The sequence below is a fragment of the Sinocyclocheilus grahami genome, unplaced genomic scaffold (assembly GCF_001515645.1).
Source record: "Sinocyclocheilus grahami isolate Dianchi unplaced genomic scaffold, SAMN03320097.WGS_v1.1 scaffold211.1, whole genome shotgun sequence".
Lineage (NCBI taxonomy): Eukaryota > Metazoa > Chordata > Actinopteri > Cypriniformes > Cyprinidae > Sinocyclocheilus > Sinocyclocheilus grahami.
In genome coordinates, this window is record NW_015505390.1 from 1,218,296 (window position 1) to 1,236,854 (window position 18,559).

Below are 18,559 nucleotides of genomic sequence, written 5' to 3' on the forward strand. Positions count from 1 at the left end.
AAATGCATCATAGACAAATGTTTGAAAAACAGCTGGCGACTCTGATGAGATAGAATTTGCAAGATAATGTATATATAGTTATAATAAATGTATGTGTTTTATTAATTTTTCCAGTACTGATAGCAGAACCGTTAACGTCAGAGCTTATCGATACTCCAGTATTTCATAATTTAGCACTGGTACCGATTAAATACCGAGTTTCGGTACCCATCCATAATCATAAGATGGGTACAGTGTAATCATAAAGGGATGGACATGGAGTTGCTGCCTTGTGATTGGCTGATTAGATATTTGCCTTAAGCGGTTGAACAAGTGTACCTAATAAAGTGGCCGGTGAGTATGTAGTATGAATAGTCATGAAATCATGGAAGTTCAATGGTCAAAAAATATGAAAACACTGTTAGCAATATTGAATCAGTTTATGAATGCCAGAAACATTTTTCAGGAATGGAACAAATGATTTTAACACACAAGAATTGACATTAAGAAGCATTATAATTTCTTTGTTCTCAGATGTGTTTGAAAAGGCCCTGAACGCAGGGTTCATCCAGGCGACTGATTATGTAGAAATCTGGCAATCTTATCTGGACTACCTGAGGAGACGTGTTGATTTCAGCAAAGGCAAAAGCATATGCCTTTTTTTCTGTCTTATTACTGATCTGCTCTTACATTCTCAAAGTTTTGGCAGCTGATATCAGATGAATGAATTTGATGATTTATTATTGATGGATTTGTTGATTATTGCAGAATGGAGCAGGGAGTTGGATGAGCTGCGGGCAGCTTTTGCACGCTCCCTTGACTACCTGAAACAAGATGTAGAAGAGAGTGAGTATCGTTCTGTTTTTATGAGGTATGAGAGAGCACACTTGTAGTAAAAAGGCACATATAACTACCATCTCACTTCTCAGGGTTCAGTGAAAGTGGAGATCTGTCCTGCACAATAATGCAGATCTGGGCAAGGATAGAGGTGAGGAAACACTATACTGTTGCATCTGTCCATCCTCCATTAACTAATGTTGTTCTGCTGATTACAGTCTGTCTTTAGTTGTTTCAGTGCTGCTTGTGTTTGATTGCTTTAAACAGGCCTTACACTGTAAGAACATGCAGAAGGCCCGTGAACTGTGGGACAGCATCATGACAAAAGGAAATGCAAAACATGCCAACATGTGGCTGGAATATTACAACCTGGAAAGGTCAGTTTTTTTTCATCAGTTTGTGCAACCAGTGAGATGTTTTCACTTCCATTGATGCTTTTTGGATCATTCTCAAATTATGATGATGGAGAACATGATCAGCAGATTTTACGCAATCTTGTGGCGTTCATGCAGCTTGAATGCTGCTGTGATTAAATATTCTGAAATTCATGTTCATTTGAGGGGGTTGTACATTTGGCGGACAAAAGGAAGCATTTTCACTAGTGTTCTCTGATTTTTAGACACAGCATTATTTTTTTTTATTAGTAGTTCTGAACCAGGATCAGATCAGAAATACCAAAAATATCTTAGTCTATATTGAGGGAGCCTTTGAATATTGTGTTATATGACTGTTTTAAAGATGGCATGAAACAGCATTCACAACACATTTGACTTCAATAGTGTAACATTTCTGAGTGAAGCAAATTTTTCAGCAAGTAATGTGGGGATAATGTTTATCCATCAGGATTTTACTGGATCAGAAGGGGGTTGTGTGCAATAATACTGGTTAATATCAATTTTCCCTGGTTGTTTGACCTTGGTTATATCAGCAGAAAAATCTATTCAATTTTAGTGATCGAGCAAGTTATTGCATTTTCTGAAATATTAAGAAACCAAGCATTTTTTTTTTTTTCAGAATGATACGTATTAATAAGTTAGGGTGGATGTTATTTTGATTTCATTTTTTCTTTAAAACTCGCCAGGTAAAGGCTGCATATGTTGTAACTCTTTTAATGTGTTTGTGGATCAGGTCATATGGAGATGCTTCTCACTGCAGGAAGGCTCTCCACAGAGCTGTACAGTGTACATCAGACTATCCTGAGCATGTCTGTGATGTCCTGCTCAACTTTGAAAGAGTGGAGGGTGAGTTAAATTGATGCATTTATAGATTGCTGTTTATATGGGTTGCCAGCTTTTTAATGTTCATGTGGGTGTTGTCTCTCTCAGGCTCTCTGGAAGACTGGGATGCTGCTGTCCAAAAAACAGAGACTAAAATCAACAGAGTCAATGAGCAGAGAGCAAGAGTAAGTCCTAACTTGCTCCTAACTTTTTGTTTTTTTCCCATACTTGGCATGTGTTTAATTTTATTTGTCCTTTTTCCTTATGAAAATAACAGAAATAATGTAGCAACAAGTGAGCAGTTATACTGTATGTATCATGTTTAATGTAATTGTCAGCAAGCTCGCCATGTAGACATGTCCTTTTGCTGCGGTTTTTGAGCAGTGTGAATGCTGTTTCTGCAGGTGGCTGAAAAAGAGGCTCTCCAAGCCAGACAAGAGGAGGACAAAGCCGAGAACCGGAGGAAAGCCAAGGCAGATAAAAAAGGCCAAAAAAAGAGCCAGAAAGCAAACAGAACGGGGGATAAACGGAAGGCTGAAGATGAGTACGAGGAGGAATGGGGAGAGGATGCAGGTATGGGTGAAGAGCTTTTTAAGTTGTGTAATTCTATTGTGTTAAAAAAAAAATCTGTTTCCAGACAAATTGGAAGTCATTTTCAAACAAAATGTCAATTTGTAAAAGCTAACAGTGTGGTTCAGATTTCAGCTGTACTGAGATATCAAATGTGTGCAGAGCTGCCATCCAAGAGGCTCAGAGGGGAGAAGGACTTTGGTAGCACAGCCACAGAGGAGCTCATGGAGACAGAAAGTGGGCTTTTCGGCCGACGAGCTCCACCACGTAAAACTGAGCCACCTGGTTTCCGTAAGAATCAGCAGGGATCATCTGAAGCACCGCGACAACCCCAGGACGTATCAAAGGAGCCACGCAAAGATGAAAATAGTGTATTTGTCAGTAACTTGGCTTTTAATCTGGATGACCCAGATGGCAAGCTTCGAACATTGTTTCAGGGTTGTGGGACTGTACAGCAGGTGCGGCCCGTGTTTTCAATGAATGGTGTGTTTAGAGGCTATTGCTATGTGCAGTTTGAGGACCAACTGGCTGTACCTGAGGCACTGAAACTGGACAGGCAGGAGGTGGATGGGCGGCCCATGTATGTGTCTCCTTGTGTGGACAAGAATAAGAATCCTGACTTCAAGGTATCTAGAATGTATACTACTCAATTTGTGACCTGGTGTTTAGTGTTCCCTGATGTTCACAATTTCTAGCACATTTCTTTCACTTTGGTAATCATAATCATAAAAATGTTAATCATTTGTAAAATGTGTCTTAGGTATTTAAGTACAAAACAGCAATGGAAAAGCACAAGATCTTTATCTCAGGCCTGCCGTACACGTGCACTAAAGAGACACTGGAGGATCTCTGTAAACAGCACGGCACAGTGAAAGCCATCCGGCTGGTCACCAACCGTTCTGGCAAACCCAAGGTGTGTAGGCCTCTGTCATTAACATAAATATACAGTTATCCAGTATCCTGCAAAATATAGCACATACTGACAGCACTAATATATATATATATATATATATGTATATATATGTGGGCTGTCGATTTAACATGTTAATGTAATTAATTAGTTATGAAAAGAAATAACGCGTTCAAAATTTTACCGCAATTAACGAACCAGCCCTGCCCTCACCTCACGTTATGTCATCTTACATTTCATAAGGTGTGTTCAGTTGATCGGTGTGTGGCATCAAAATACCGCGAAAGCGATTCGAAAGCATACAGAGCCATCTGCTCACTAAAACTCTCGTGGTATTTTGATGTCATACACCGATCAATCTGTGCAGCTCCACTTCAAGTCGAAGCACCTATACAGTTGATTTGTGACGAACATGATGCAGGTCAACAACTCGCAGCGTGATCCAACTTTTATAATGCAGTTATATGCCCCTAAAATTAAAGACACAAATGCTCAGTTTTGCCAATGCAAATATTACCTCTTAAAGCCACAGTAAAACTGTTGTGCATCTCCTAGCAACACAATTTCTGAATAAATTTGCAATTTGAAGGAAATTAATGAGTGAATAAATGATTTATTCAATAAGATATTTACTGCCACCTACTGGTGGTTTTAGTTTCTTATTTAGAGTATCATTTATTTAAAAATGATTTCAAATTTACGTATGAATAAAAATCTGGGGGAAAAAAACATTAATAAAAAACAAGTAAAAGAGAGAGTTCAAATTTCTGTCTAAAGCAGTTTTTTGTAATGACTATTTCATGATTTTCTCATGTAACAAAATAATGTCTTTAAATTAAATTATCTTTTGTGGGTAATTTCTTATCCAGATTTGTGTAATTAATTTGATAAACAATTTTAATCGATTGACAGCCCTTATACAGTATCACAGTACACCCCTCACATTTTTGTAAATATTTTATTATATCTTTTCATGTGACAACACTGAGGAAATGACACTTTGCTACAATGTAAAGTAATGAGTGTACAGCTTGTATAACAGTGTAAATTTCCTGTCCCCTCAAAATAACTCAACACACAGCCATTAATATCTAAACTGCTGGCCACAAAAGTGAGTACACCCCTAAGTGAAAATGTCCAAATTGGGCCCAAATTGTCAATATTTTTTGTGGCCACCATTATTTTCCAGCACTGCCTTAACCCTCTTGGGCATGGAGTTTGCCAGAGCTTCACAGGTTGCCACTGGAGTCCTCTTCCACTCCTCCGTGACGACATCACGGAGCTGGTGGATGTTAGAGACCTTGCACTCCTCCACCTTCCGTTTGAGGATGCCCCACAGATGCTCAATAGGGTTTAGGTCTGGAGACATGCTTGGCCAATCTCCTGTTAAACCTCTGTATGGTCTTGGCCACCGTGCTGCAGCTCAGTTTCAGGGTCTTGGCAATCTTATAGCCTACGCCATCTTTATGTAGCGCAACAATTCTTTTTTTCAGATCCTCAGAGAGTTCTTTGCCATGAGGTGCCATGTTGAACTTCCAGTGACCAGTATGAGAGAGTGAGAGCAATAACACCAAATTGAACACACCTGCTCCCCATTCACACCTGACACCTTGTAACACTAATGAGTCACATGACACCGGGGAGAGAAAATGGCTAATTGGGCCCAATTTGGACATTTTCACCTAGGGGTGTACTCACTTTTGTGGCCAGCGGTTTAGACATTAATGGCTGTGTGTTGAGTTATTTTAAGGGGACAGCAAATTTACACTGTTATACAAGCTGTACACTCACTACTTCACATTGTAGCAAAGTGTCATTTCTTCAGTGTTGTCACATGAAAAGATATAATAAAATATTTACATAAATGTGAGGGGTGTACTCTCTCTCTCTCTCTTTCTCTCTCTCTCTCTCTCTATATATGTATATATATACACACACACACACACACATGTATTATTTATAAATGAATGTATACAGTACTAATGAAAAGTGATCAAGTGATCAATTGTGTGAAAAGTTGATGTTACAAAATATTCTATTTCAAATAAATGCTGTTTTAAACTTTGTTCATCAAAGAATCCTGAAATGTTCCAAGAAAATATTAAGCATCAAAAACTTTTTAAAACTGATGATAATTATAATAACCATTATTAATAAGTGAGCACAAATTATAATTGAGCAGCAAATCAGCATATTAGCATGATTTCTGAAGGATCATGTGACATTGAAGACTGGAGTAATGGCTGCTAAATATTCAGCTTTGCCATCACAGGAATAAATTACATTTTAAAAATACATTGAAATAGAAAATAGTTATTTCAAATTGTAATAATATTTTTACAATATTACTGTTTTTTTGATAATAAATGCAGCCTTGGTGAGCATAAGAGACTTGAAAAACATTTAAAAATCATAATGATTCCCTACTTTTGAAAGTACTGTATTTTTTGCTGTCTTAAAGTTTGAATTCACCCTTCCAAAAATGAAGGCCTTAAAAGCTCTTAAATAAGTTCAGAAAGTCTTAAATTCATAGTCATTGCATTAAATGTTGTATGCACTGCAAAAAAATATTAGTCAATGGGGTATAAAAACAATCTTTTTTTATTTTTTCATTTGATATAGTATTTTTTTATGAGCCCAATGGCAGATATTTGTTCTTGTTTTAATCATGAACTCAACTTTAACAAATTTCTCATAAAACAAGTTGTCATTTAATTTCTCAAGTAAATGTATTTTGATTCAAGAATATTTTAGATATTTGCACTGGAAAACAAGATTATAAGAAAGCAAACTAATAAGTAAGAACAGCACATTTTTTTGCAGTGTGATCAGAAGGAACAGTAAAAGTTATTTCCATATTCCAGTGTTTGGGAGCAGAGCCATTCAAGCCTTTTTAAATGAATTAAGTAGTAATGGAGATTAATTTGGAAGCTTTAAACTTTGAAGTGTTGCTAATACAAGTCATTGTCTGCTCGCTAGATTACATTTAGACACAATATTGACATATTTTTCTAAATTTACCTTTATAAAACCTGAAACCCTGTATAGTCATCTCCAAGCTAATTTTTTTTAGAATATAATATTCACAGTGTTTCCCATAGACTTGCACTCTGTGTGGTGGCACTTCCCCTGTGGGAAATATAGGCTATATATAAAACGGCAGATGACTGATTGATTAAAAATGCAAATTAATTCTCTGCCAGCAGGAGGCGCTTTTGGAGCGGCAGAAATAGCCGTTTCCCCCATAACGGCTGTAATCGAAGCAGCGCTCCACTCAAAAACGCTGCTTTATCAGGCATTATAGGAAAGATTAAATGAAAATGACATCGAAACTTTTCTAAAGGCAGTCAGTTCCCTTCAAAGATACATTCATATAAAAACATCCGTGCCACGTTTTGACTTTGAAACATGCAATGCTCATGTTTATTCAACGAAGTCATAGCCTTTTAGAAAATCTATTTGTGGTGGTCAGTTTTGATATTGTGGCGGGCCGCCACAAATAAATCAATGTATGGGAAACACTGATTCATATTCCTGTAGATACATTACATGTCCTAGAGTTAAACAAATAATCAAAGGAATATGTCGTTGTCTCTTAACATTAATGTGTTTATGTGCTTTGTAGGGTTTGGCGTATGTAGAATATGAGAATGAAGCACAGGCCTCACAGGCTGTGCTGAAGTTGGATGGCACCATGTTGGAGAACTTCACACTCTCTGTTGCCATTAGCAACCCCCCCGGCAGAAAGATGGAAGATAAAGGAGTGCCTAGTCGACTCCTGGGGGCAGCGATGCCAAGGCAACCTCAGGGAGCGTAAGTACTAGATACGCCGGGTTAGCTGGTCACATGTGTTGAATTACTGCTATGTGGATGTCAGTAATTATGCTGTGGAAATTTGTGGTCTTGGATACGAAGACCTGTGTCTCCAGAGGAAAGACAATTATGGTCGAAATTTGCTGTAAAATTTGATTTGGGAATCAGGTTCAGCTGCCCCTTACTATATAAATTGCTGAATGATTAATCGAAATAAAATCAGAATTGCAATACGGCTTAGTGCGATTATCAAAGGCTGCAATTTAATTAGATAAAAATACATGCTGTGTGAATGAAGCGGCTCATGATTAGAGCTAGACCGATATGGGTTTTTTGAGGGCCGATACCGAAGACTTCTGACTTCTTCTGACACAAAGAATATCGGCCAATATATCGATATCGGCCTTTTTACCAATATTTGGGAGTAAAAAAAGTCCGATATCGATATATCGGCCGATATTCTTTTGTATATATTATAGTACAGCAGTGTTAATTTCGTCAACGATGACGAAAAATATTCGTTAACGAACATTTTTTCTTTGACTAAGATGAGATGTGGATGAGCTAAAACTAATTTTCTGATAAAAACTATGATGAAATTTATGCCGTGTCTTCGTTAACAAGACGAGACAGAACTAATGTTATTTGAGGGCTACCATACATTCAAAATGCATCCTATAGGCTACTGTCTTGTCCTTCAAATTTTGTCCCTGTCATTGGATTGCAATCGGATAAGGGGCGTTTGCATATCTAGTCTCAGTATGGCAGCTGCAGTGGATGGATAGGCTACCAAAATGCGAACTAGCGACCTGAAACAATAGCCTCAGCACCCGAAGGGGTAGGGATAAGGTGGCCAGACGTCCTATTTTTCCCGGGAGTCACAATTCGTTGTCGATTAACTTAAAGTTAGTAAAGGTGGGATAGGCGGAATCGCGCTGATAGAAGTGCTCTCTCTTACGCACGCTCCACTTCTTCAGTTCTTATATACAGTGCACGATCAGGTCTCAGTGCTCAAATACACACACAGCAGACCAAATGTCTATCATGTAGAGTATCTCATGTAAATACAGTCGGTTATGGATTAAGTGAATGTAAACAGGTGGGTGAAAACTGAACGCGTGTCAGTATTACATGCATGCCTTCCATCACAGCATCACCAGGGACAGCATTCCTAATTAAGTACCTATCCGTGTCATTAGTGTCATTAATGTCAGCCAAACAAAAGGCGTTAAATAAATGTTAAGTAAACCTACTGTATCTGAAAAATTTGGTTAATTTGTATCTCTTTCGTATTTATCTTATTGTCTTATTCTGCTTCTTTTTCAAAAATTAGAAATTATATTATATATGAACAACTATAATTTTTATAAGTTGCTCCCTTTTCACTACTGTTAAAGGGATAGTTTACCCAAAAATGAAAATTGTCACCATTTATTCAAGTTTTTCCAAATTCAATCCTTGATTCACATTTCTCATAAGCTTAATTGATTTGGTCTAAAGAGAGAAGAATTAATGACTATTTTTGTTTGAAGACTACATATAAAATAGCTACCAAAATAAATGTTGGTAACTGCAGTTTGACTAAAAGTCATGACTAAAAATTGACAAAAATGCAATGATTTTTCGTCGACTAAAACTACGACTAAGACTAAAATGTGACTAAGACTCCTGTCAAAATGAACACTTTCCCATTCGTGTGTCCAAACTTTTGACTGGTACTATATATAGAATGCAGTATATACATAAACAGAATATATACATATTTTTTGCAATGATAACTCAAATATGGTGATTAAACACTTATAATGACGTGACAAAGATATGTAATGGAGGCAGGGTATTTAACAATTTAACAATAAACTTTATTATCCAAAATGAGTCTGACATCAGTGCACTGAACAGTAGTTGAAGTTTATTCAACTTTATTTCAATTAAATTCCATTCAACTTTATTCCGTTGAAGTTTATTTCACTTCGGAACATTCATTCATGGATTTGCGCCTCTGTCTTCACACACAGACAAAACTTACAAGTGAAGTGTGACATAATGTACCTCTGTAAGTAAATACTATTTAAATTCACGCCTCGCACACTTTAATGCCCTTTGAATGTAACATGAATGTTAGGGCTGCACGATTAATTGAATGCGATTGTCATGCGCATTTTGATAGTAATGCCGGTTCTGTAATCAGCAGGAAATCATCATCACGTGCTTTCAGATGGAGCAGAATTTACTACACACAGCCGTAGTTCACTGACAAGTTACGCAAAAAAAAAAAGATTTTATTGCGCGATTATGAAATCGTTTGCGATAATGACAGCTGTTTGCATAGCTTCTCAGTGAACTAAGGCTCTGTGAAGTAAATGCCCCTCCATCTGAAAGCATGTGAAAATACCACACTTAATAACATATTTTTACTCCAAACTCACTTCATAACCTCAGTCGAGTGTTTGAAATAAATCCTTCTGTGAGATGATGTGGCTTCTTACACAGAATAAGGCACGCAACATATTTCATAGTATTCAAGCAGTGATAAAGGCATTGCATTATAAATATGCTTTATTTTAATGAAAATTATCATAAGAACTCAGATAAACCGTATATTGCCGTAGTCGTGTGTTTATTAGTCACGTTGAATCAATGAAAGCAGTTGAATCTTCTGTTTATTCAGCTGCAGCGATAGGCATTTTCTGGGTTTCTTCTGCGAGACGTATTTGGAGTTTCAGTGCGAGAGCACCCTCTGGCCTTTGGATGGAAATTTACTGCTGATCACAGAACCGTGCTTCACTGAAAGATACGCACGACAATCGCAGCTTCTGTCGAATCGCGATCTCGATTCCATTTCGATTTATCGTGCAGCCCTAATGTATGGTCCCTTCGAAATGGAATCATGGCAGAATATCCTGTGAAGTCCACTTCGCAGGGCAATTACGGTCGAATAGAACAAACCTCTGAAGTGATAAGAGAAATGTGCAGAGCGGTAGTTGCGAGGAACAAGATTAAGAACTGCTGCTTAATAGCATTGCGTCTCACCAACTAGGTGACAATGTAGCGCTAAATCACCATTCAACAGACTCAAGCCACCACCGCACACATCAGTTTAGTAATTTACCATTGAGACACCGCTTGAATGCTGCTGCCTGAACAAGTGACCTCCTTACTGAAGTGAAAGGGTTGGCTGGTGTCACTTAGGGGTGGATGATATGACCCAAATCTTATTTCATGGTATGATACATTTTATTTAATGATAACGATATATAACTTGATATAGCTATTTTTATTTTATTTTATTTTTGATATTAAAAATAAGACCAAAAAAAAGCTAATTACAAACACAATAGAACAAATAAATATGAAATAAACTTTTAATTTATTCGGCTACAGTAGGCTAGGTTTATTGAACATGTAAGAAATATTACAGAAATTGAATAAAGTGTATAAATAAAACACTGCATAGTCTTCACTGTATCAATCAAGCATGAACATGATTCTTATTAAAGATCCAAAAGTGATTCAGTCAAGTGATTAATAATGACAGACAGTAGTAGGAAAATAAGGCTGCTGTCCCTTTAAGGCCAACTGCACGGATCCAATATACTGATACACATCCTGTTTTCACCCAACTGTTTACGTTTATTTAACCCATAACCGACTGTGTTTACGTGAATATGCCTTACGACCAGGGGCGGATTTAGTGAATTTGGGTCCCTAGGCAAAATGTATGAATGGGGCACGGGTTTTAAATATAGGCCCTAGCCCGTCTTTTTTCCCCTTTTCCCAAAAAAAGCTTATACTACTGTTTCAGCTATTAAAATAGTTCAGTTTTGTATGAAATGGAAAAGTGATTATATTTCGTTTCGTTTTTTTTTATATAGTAAATTTAGAAAAACATTTGGAGTATTTTTTTTGTTCGTTAAATGTAAGTTTTTTTTGTTTGTTTTTGTTTGTTGTTTTTTTTAAGTAAAGGCCAGCAGCAGACAGTGAATTGATCATAGCCTATAGCCTATGTTTGATCAATTTAGCCTTCTCAAATCATCAGGACTTGCCTAAAATAAAATATATATAAAATATATATAAAACAGTTCAAGTACCATATTGGCCCGAATATAAGACAACCCTGATTATAAGACGACCCCCCTTTTTCCAGATGTACCTTTTGGAAAAAAGGCTTTTTAAAAACCAAATCTTGTGTTTTCTTAGCAAAACACGTTTTGTCTTCAATTATTTTCATATTGCATATTTTTCCTATTTTAATTTTTGTTTTGAAAGTATGGTTAAAAACTGGTATTGTATGAAATGGAAAAGTGATTATATTTCGTTTCGTTTTTTTATATAGTAAATTTAGAAAAACATTTGGAGTATTTTTTTTGTTCGTTAAATGTAAGTTTTTTTTGTTTGTTTTTGTTTGTTGTTTTTTTTTAAGTAAAGGCCAGCAGCAGACAGTGAATTGATCATAGTCTATAGCCTATGTTTGATCAATTTAGCCTTCTCAAATCATCAGGACTTGCCTAAAATAAAATATATATAAAATATATATAAAACAGTTCAAGTACCATATTGGCCCGAATATAAGACAACCCTGATTATAAGACGACCCCCCTTTTTCCAGATGTACCTTTTGGAATGTAAAACTTTGTCCTACCAAATCTTGTGTTTTCTTAGCAAAACACGTTTTGTCTTCAATTATTTTCATATTGCATATTTTTCCTATTTTAATTTTTGTTTTGAAAGTATGGTTAAAAACTGGTAAAATTTATAATTTGTTTTATTTTATTATTCCGTACAGTTAAAAAATAAAACACTAATTATAATGGCATATATGTAAAACTTTGTCCTATAATTGTATAGCTGCTTTTTCTTATTTTTGTTGCTCTGTTCTGAATACCTTAAAATTTAAAGGATTTGCTGCAACGCAATTTTGTATGATATGTTAATTATTTATATTTTTTATCCATGAAGCAAATGCTTTAAAAAACAGCTTTAAAATTACTTTATTGCTTTCCACACGCTTTTAAAGTACTTTTCACTATAAATTTTTCGGGTAGCTTGAATGTAAACATTGTCATGAATTTGTTGTATTCCCATTTGTAAAATAGCCAACAAATTCATTGTTGTAGGCTAACCCAATCTCATGAAAGTGCGTAGGCCTATAGCACGATTTTCTGCTTCTATTTGGTGTAATATTTCTATGCAGAAATTGACTTTGGCACGCAAAAGACTGATAAATTCATAATTAACGGCATGGGTTCAGTCGACAGAAATAACGGACACACAGGCCTATAATAACTGCTGAAATGTTTACGGGGCAAATCTCAGATCAGTCTGAGCGCTCGTGGTACTCCGTGCATACAGCCGTACACCTGCAGGCGCCAAAGACTCGGACGGTTGTCGTGGTAATAAACACCGTAAACAGAAAACATGCGCATATCCTATATGAAAAGAATTTTAAGGGGCCCTTGGCTTTTGGGGGCCCAAGGCGGTCGCCTACCTTTGCCTAATGAGTAAGTCCGCCCCTGCTTACGATTGTGTGCGTATTTGACCATTCAAACATGAAAGAAATCTGTTTTCGTGAGCGCATGCAAGGGGCTTTCAGTGTGCGCTCTTCGGCTGTGTGTCAGTCAGCGCGAGCACCACATTGAGTTCTTTTTCACTGCTTATGGCAGTTTATCAAGTGTGTCCCACTCTTTTTCTCATTCATGCATATTTCCTTGTCACTCAAAGGTGTATATAACTTTTAAGTAGTACTATGTAACGCAGATATATTTGCATACCACGGAACACACGATATAGCGATATATACCGTCATACCGCCCAGCCCTAGTGTCATTATCTCACGAATGTGGTGGCGGATCTCCACCAAATTCGGGGGATTCCTTCAGCTCGAGGAGCCCTCTCGAATGCCACCCTCCGCGTGTCGGTATCGGGCTATCAACGCGGGGATGGTCTCATTCATAAAGGGTGCCTCGAGACGTTCACTCGATTCGGCGTTCGAGAGGGCTCCTCGAGCTGAAGGGATCCCCCAAACTTGGTGCGGATCCACCGTGCCGTTGCGGAGATATGGCTCATATCGGCCTATAAAATCTGAAAAACGATATATCGGTCGGGCTGTACTCATGATCTGGTGTTTTCAGTGTCTCAGAGTGGCTTGGTTTGCAGTAAGTGCTGCTCCACCAAACTCATCTCTGCATGTGCTGAGAGTTTGGGTTGCTTATAATGTGCATTTGAGAACACAACATGCACCAGCCGTTACACCAGATTTGTAATGAGAAGCAATTATAAACCTGAAACTTTGAGGGCTCCCCACAGTTTTGTGCAAAAAAGAAAGCTTGAGTTTTGAAAATAAAGAAATGAGATGAGTATTAATATTGTAATTTTACTATAATACTATAAAATAGAATTACTATTGTTTCTTAAATCTTCACATTAAATAGGTTAAATTACATTTTTTAAATCAGTTGCAATTGCAATTACATTTTTCCCACCCAAATCGTGCAGCCCTACTATCATACATCATTTTCTGACAAAGCCTTTTGTGGTTCACATTTGTTTTTCTTTTTGTTTTCATCATAGTCCTGGTTAACTGAAACACATCAGTTCTTTCTCTTTACACATTTTTATTTCTTTTCAGAAGAGGGAAAGGACGCACCCAGATCTCTCTGCTGCCACGCTCTCTATACCGGCAGAGTACTCCAGATGCCAAAGCAGAGAACGGGACCGTTTCTGCACCACATACCACAGTGACAGATGGGGTGCACGGAGGACCTGGATCCGCAAGCCTGGACACTCAAACCAAGTCTCTCTCCAATGAGGACTTTGCCAGGATGCTCCTCAAGAAGTGAAACTGTATGCAGATAACACAAGAAGAATACCTGCCTTCTGACAGAAAGCCATGCTGTGTCCTTTCAAAGTCTGGCGGAGACACAGCGTTTTAATTTAGCTTACAGCCTACGTGACCACTCCCGATATATAGTAAAACTATTTTAACACCTCAACCATGGAGATGTGAGCTGTATTGTTTTCTTTATTTCTTAATAATAACGAAAGGGATTTGGGGGGCAGATTTCAGATTTTGTCAGCGAGTATTTTTTTAACGGGATGTTAAAAAAAACGATGTGAATCGTTGTTTTAAAAGGTATATGCAAGAACATTTCATATGAAGATACATGATGTATTAAAAATAGGTTTCAACACGGCTTCATTTCTCAGTAGGTCCCTTTTGGGGCAGTTGATATGTAGATGCGTCCTGTACCTCTGCCTTGTCAAAGGCAACAAAAAAAATAAAGATCAAAACCTTTATTTTACATATTCTCTGAACTGCTTGTATAAATTTATTTGCTGTACCATGACCATTTGAAACATTCTTGCATGTTTAGATTTACAACTAATTCTGTAATAAAGTCTTCATAAAAGCACTAAATGGAGTAATAGATGATCTTGTCAGCAAATAAAATCCAGCACCTTGCCAACAACACGTGACTAAGAGGTTTAACTTGTGTTAATTAGACTGCAGCGCTTCAATTAAAAGCTGTGCACTGTCCTGTCCTGAAAATGAGTAGATAAATTTTTTTTTTTTTTTCGTGCATTTTGTATTTCTCCAAGTGCTGCCCTTTGATTCTAGTTTAATTGCTGACACAGCTTGTAAACCTGCCTTACCTTGTGTGCTCAATAATGGTCTGAAGGGTAAAGCTTGTCCTCCCCAGCCAGATTCAATTCAACATTCAGTTTAGAGCTAGAGCTTTAGCTAATCTAGAACCTTCGATCCCAATTGCTTGTGCGTTCATATTCAAGTTGAAGGATTGGCTGAGGAGCTTGGTTGTTGTTGCTTTAGAACCGATTGGGATCTTCCCTGAAGTTGAAGAATCTATGCAGCTGTATATCGCTAGAACCTTCCACTGAGTTCACCTAATTGTGAACCATCCTATACTGTATTGTGTGTATATATACACAACAGATATCATCTAAAAATGTCCTGGATATTCGTATTATTTACTGGTTTTGATGGCTATGATGGATTTGTGTATTTCATCCACTATTAAATGTTAAGCTGATCTATTTTTTTTAACTGCAGTGTCATACACTAGGCAGTTCCCTCCTGCATTGTTCTTTTGGTTGTTTGATTCGCGTTCACACCCCTCAATGGTTGGCCATAGTTTTGTAAAACATTTGTATATTTTGAACTCTAAATGAAAAGTAGCTCTATATATTTGCGTTTGATCACCACAGTGGCCTGAAGTAGTGATTGAGAAAAAAACGAAAAGAAAAAAAAAACGTGCTGTTGCAATGTCTTGTTCAAACATTAAAAATAACGAAAACCTGGTATACACATGGTAAATCATGTATTTTCCTCCTTTTGGTTTACTGTATCAGTTATTTGATTATAGATTGGCCGTTTTTATTTACCACTGTCAGTGTCATCTTTAGGCACTCATAATTATTTCTAATAATGTTCCTGTTGTATTTCCTGTGTTGCTCAAATTATATGTAGTCATATGGTTTTCATTTTCCTTTTTGTTTTAAGGCCTAAATTGTTTAATGAAGCAATTAAATGTATGTGGTTGTCAAATGTATGACTTGTGATATTGGTGTTCACATCTCATTTTGTTTTAGCCATATTTAGCCATATAATCCTAAGTGGATTGTTTTGATCTTTTGTCCAGGGTACAGCGGACATATTCCATATTTCACAACAGTGAGTACTGGCTATTATCCTTCATATGAAAAGATGAAAGGAAAATAAAACAAGTCCACCAAATACTAGAAGGAAATGAAGTTGCACAATAATTTATTACACACAATAATAAAATACCTTTTACAAGTAGTCAAATAATTTAAAGCTATGTAAACCTAATCTATTTAATCTATTTAATTTTAATAGATTAAAGTGCTTGACAGTAGTGGCAAAATCAAAATGTCAATCAAAAAAATGAAATGACTGAAAATCCCTTATTTTATTATTAATAAAACTGTTCAACACTCCTGTAATCAATACATCTTCCCAAATAAAAATTAACAGCTGTATGCAATTATTTTAATATTCCTTGCATCATGTATCAAAATCATTTCAAATGGAAAATTACTTTTTTTACATTTCAAAGCACTTTAGTAACATCTCAAAATAAATGATCTTTTAAACAAAACTTTAAAGAACCTCAAAATTTAAAAAAAAAATCATGGACTATAAAACATTACTCAAACTGAGTTTGTCAGACACTCATTTTTGAACATGACATTTCCTGGCTGTAACCTGCCAGCTTTAAGTGAGAAATGTGTCATATTTTGTGAGTTCACAAAATATACTTCAGCTAGTAAACCATCACTTAAAAAATGCACTCTTTCACATTTCACAGACCTGTTCTTTTTACAAGCAAACTTCATAATAGATTAACTCAATCTTGCTTTTTGAGACTAGAAAAAGTCCAAGTATAGAGATAAACACCACAAAAGTATGAGTATGTATACTGTTCCCAACAGACAGCAGAGATCATTTATGCCACATTAACTCACAAGCAGAAGGATTTAGTTGCTAAAGGATCTGAAGATCTGACCTAATACGGTTCATTCAGTGGAAAAGAACATTTAAAACGGACAACAAAGTAGAGACTAAACCAGGCCATTTTGAACGGTCTACATTTCAAAATAAAAAACAAACAAAGGATTTGTAATGGATATAGCTACACAGTAAATGCACAAATGCACTTAAAATGGATCCACAATTAGTCCATGTAGGTCCCATGCTAGCAGTATAAGGTTGGAGAGTGATTCATTACAGAGGCTGACATGGCCCATATGGCACTTAAATTTACACCACATGCAAACTTTTTGCATCTACGAACATGCATCCATCAGCTATGCACAGGTATGGTGTGTTTACAGTCAGGACAGGCGTGATTACTAGCCCCAGGCAGCCCAACTGCATGCTCGGTTGTGGCTATCAGGAGTGTATCAAGTGTAATTTCGGTGCATTTTGCGATAAAGCGAATAAAGGGCCTTACGTCGCCCTCATTGGCAGTATCCAGGGCGGCGTAATACTCCGCCCTCTGCTCTTTCCGAATGGTGATCGGCGGATAACTAGCTTGCATTAGGATTAAATTCATGAGCAGTCGGGATGTCCGTCCGTTCCCGTCCACGAACGGATGCACGTAAACCAGTTTATAGTGTGCGAGAGCTGCGAACTCCACCGGGTGTAGATGCAGCGCTTCCTCGGAGTTCAACCACTGCACCAGCTCCTGCATGTACCTGTCCAAGTCCTGCGGGTGCGGTGGGATATGATGTCCCACGAACACCTGGCTGGCACGGAATCGGCCGGCTTCAATGGGATCGGCGTAGCCTAGTACCCGTCGGTGTATCTCTAAGATGTCATTTACAGTGATTGCTCCAGCGCGGGACAGCAAGGTGGTGTTGATGTACTTCATGGCTACATCGACACCAATTGCCTCGTTCTGTTCTTGTAGACTCTTTCCTGGTACAGCATATCTGGTCTCAATAATATGGCGAATCTCCGACAGAGTGAGCGTGTTGCCTTCGATAGCTACAGTGTGGTAAATATGATGGTAGTAGGTTTCCTCCATGACTCGACGCAAAGCAGAGTTGCCTTTGGGTATAGACATGAGACGTCGTACCTTTCCATCAATGATTCCAAAGTGGCGTTGATCTATTTCCTCTACTAATGGGAGCGTGCGATCCCTGCTCACCAGAGCCTTCTCGTTACAGGGTGAGATGGCGAGGGCCTTGGTGTACAGGTGGTCTGCTTGGACAACGTCTTTTTCCTCCTCCAGTATGGTGCCCAATTCAGTGAGCGCCTCCACAAACTCTGGGTTCATGTTGAGTGCGTGGATGAGCAGCTTATGAGCCTTCTCCCTCTTGCCATTTTTCTTCATCTCCAAAGCCTGCTGGAGAGCCGCCTTTGCCTCCAACTGAGTCTCTGTAAACAAACAGATGGTCAGCATTTCACAGCATGACATTCCAGCTGAGAGACGCATAATCAATAGACACGAACACTTGAAAGTAAGTTTCATTCTTAATTATTTTTCATAGTTGTATCTGTTTAATCTAAATTTACGACACAGTAAATTGCATGTAAACCTGATTGCAATGAGCTTCTAATGAGCATAATCTAATGAGTATGATTTCAACTTTGGCCTGAGGTGAATGAGACAAAAATATTAGATTTAAAAAATCTAAAAAATGAAATGCCTTTTGCAAACTTTTCCATTACTGAACATATATAACTAAA

General features: G+C 37.4%; 1 protein-coding gene and 1 pseudogene across 1 annotated transcript in view; one reads left to right on the forward strand and one right to left on the reverse strand.

Moving 5' to 3' along the window:
* LOC107595944 (squamous cell carcinoma antigen recognized by T-cells 3-like) overlaps positions 1 to 15,570 on the forward strand; it is a 35,632-nt gene extending 20,062 nt beyond the window's left edge. The window contains exons 9-19 of the mRNA XM_016286543.1: positions 514 to 621; positions 748 to 825; positions 909 to 967; positions 1,084 to 1,193; positions 1,945 to 2,057; positions 2,142 to 2,218; positions 2,438 to 2,606; positions 2,766 to 3,229; positions 3,364 to 3,516; positions 7,139 to 7,326; positions 13,955 to 15,570. Of these exons, the coding sequence (XP_016142029.1) occupies positions 514 to 621; positions 748 to 825; positions 909 to 967; positions 1,084 to 1,193; positions 1,945 to 2,057; positions 2,142 to 2,218; positions 2,438 to 2,606; positions 2,766 to 3,229; positions 3,364 to 3,516; positions 7,139 to 7,326; positions 13,955 to 14,165 (1,730 nt within the window). The 3' untranslated portion in view covers positions 14,166 to 15,570. The remainder of the gene's footprint in view (positions 1 to 513; positions 622 to 747; positions 826 to 908; positions 968 to 1,083; positions 1,194 to 1,944; positions 2,058 to 2,141; positions 2,219 to 2,437; positions 2,607 to 2,765; positions 3,230 to 3,363; positions 3,517 to 7,138; positions 7,327 to 13,954) is intronic.
* Positions 15,571 to 16,322: 752 nt separating this feature from the next.
* On the reverse strand, positions 16,323 to 18,305 carry LOC107595966 (adenosine monophosphate-protein transferase FICD pseudogene; annotated as a pseudogene).
* Positions 18,306 to 18,559: the final 254 nt, after the last annotated feature.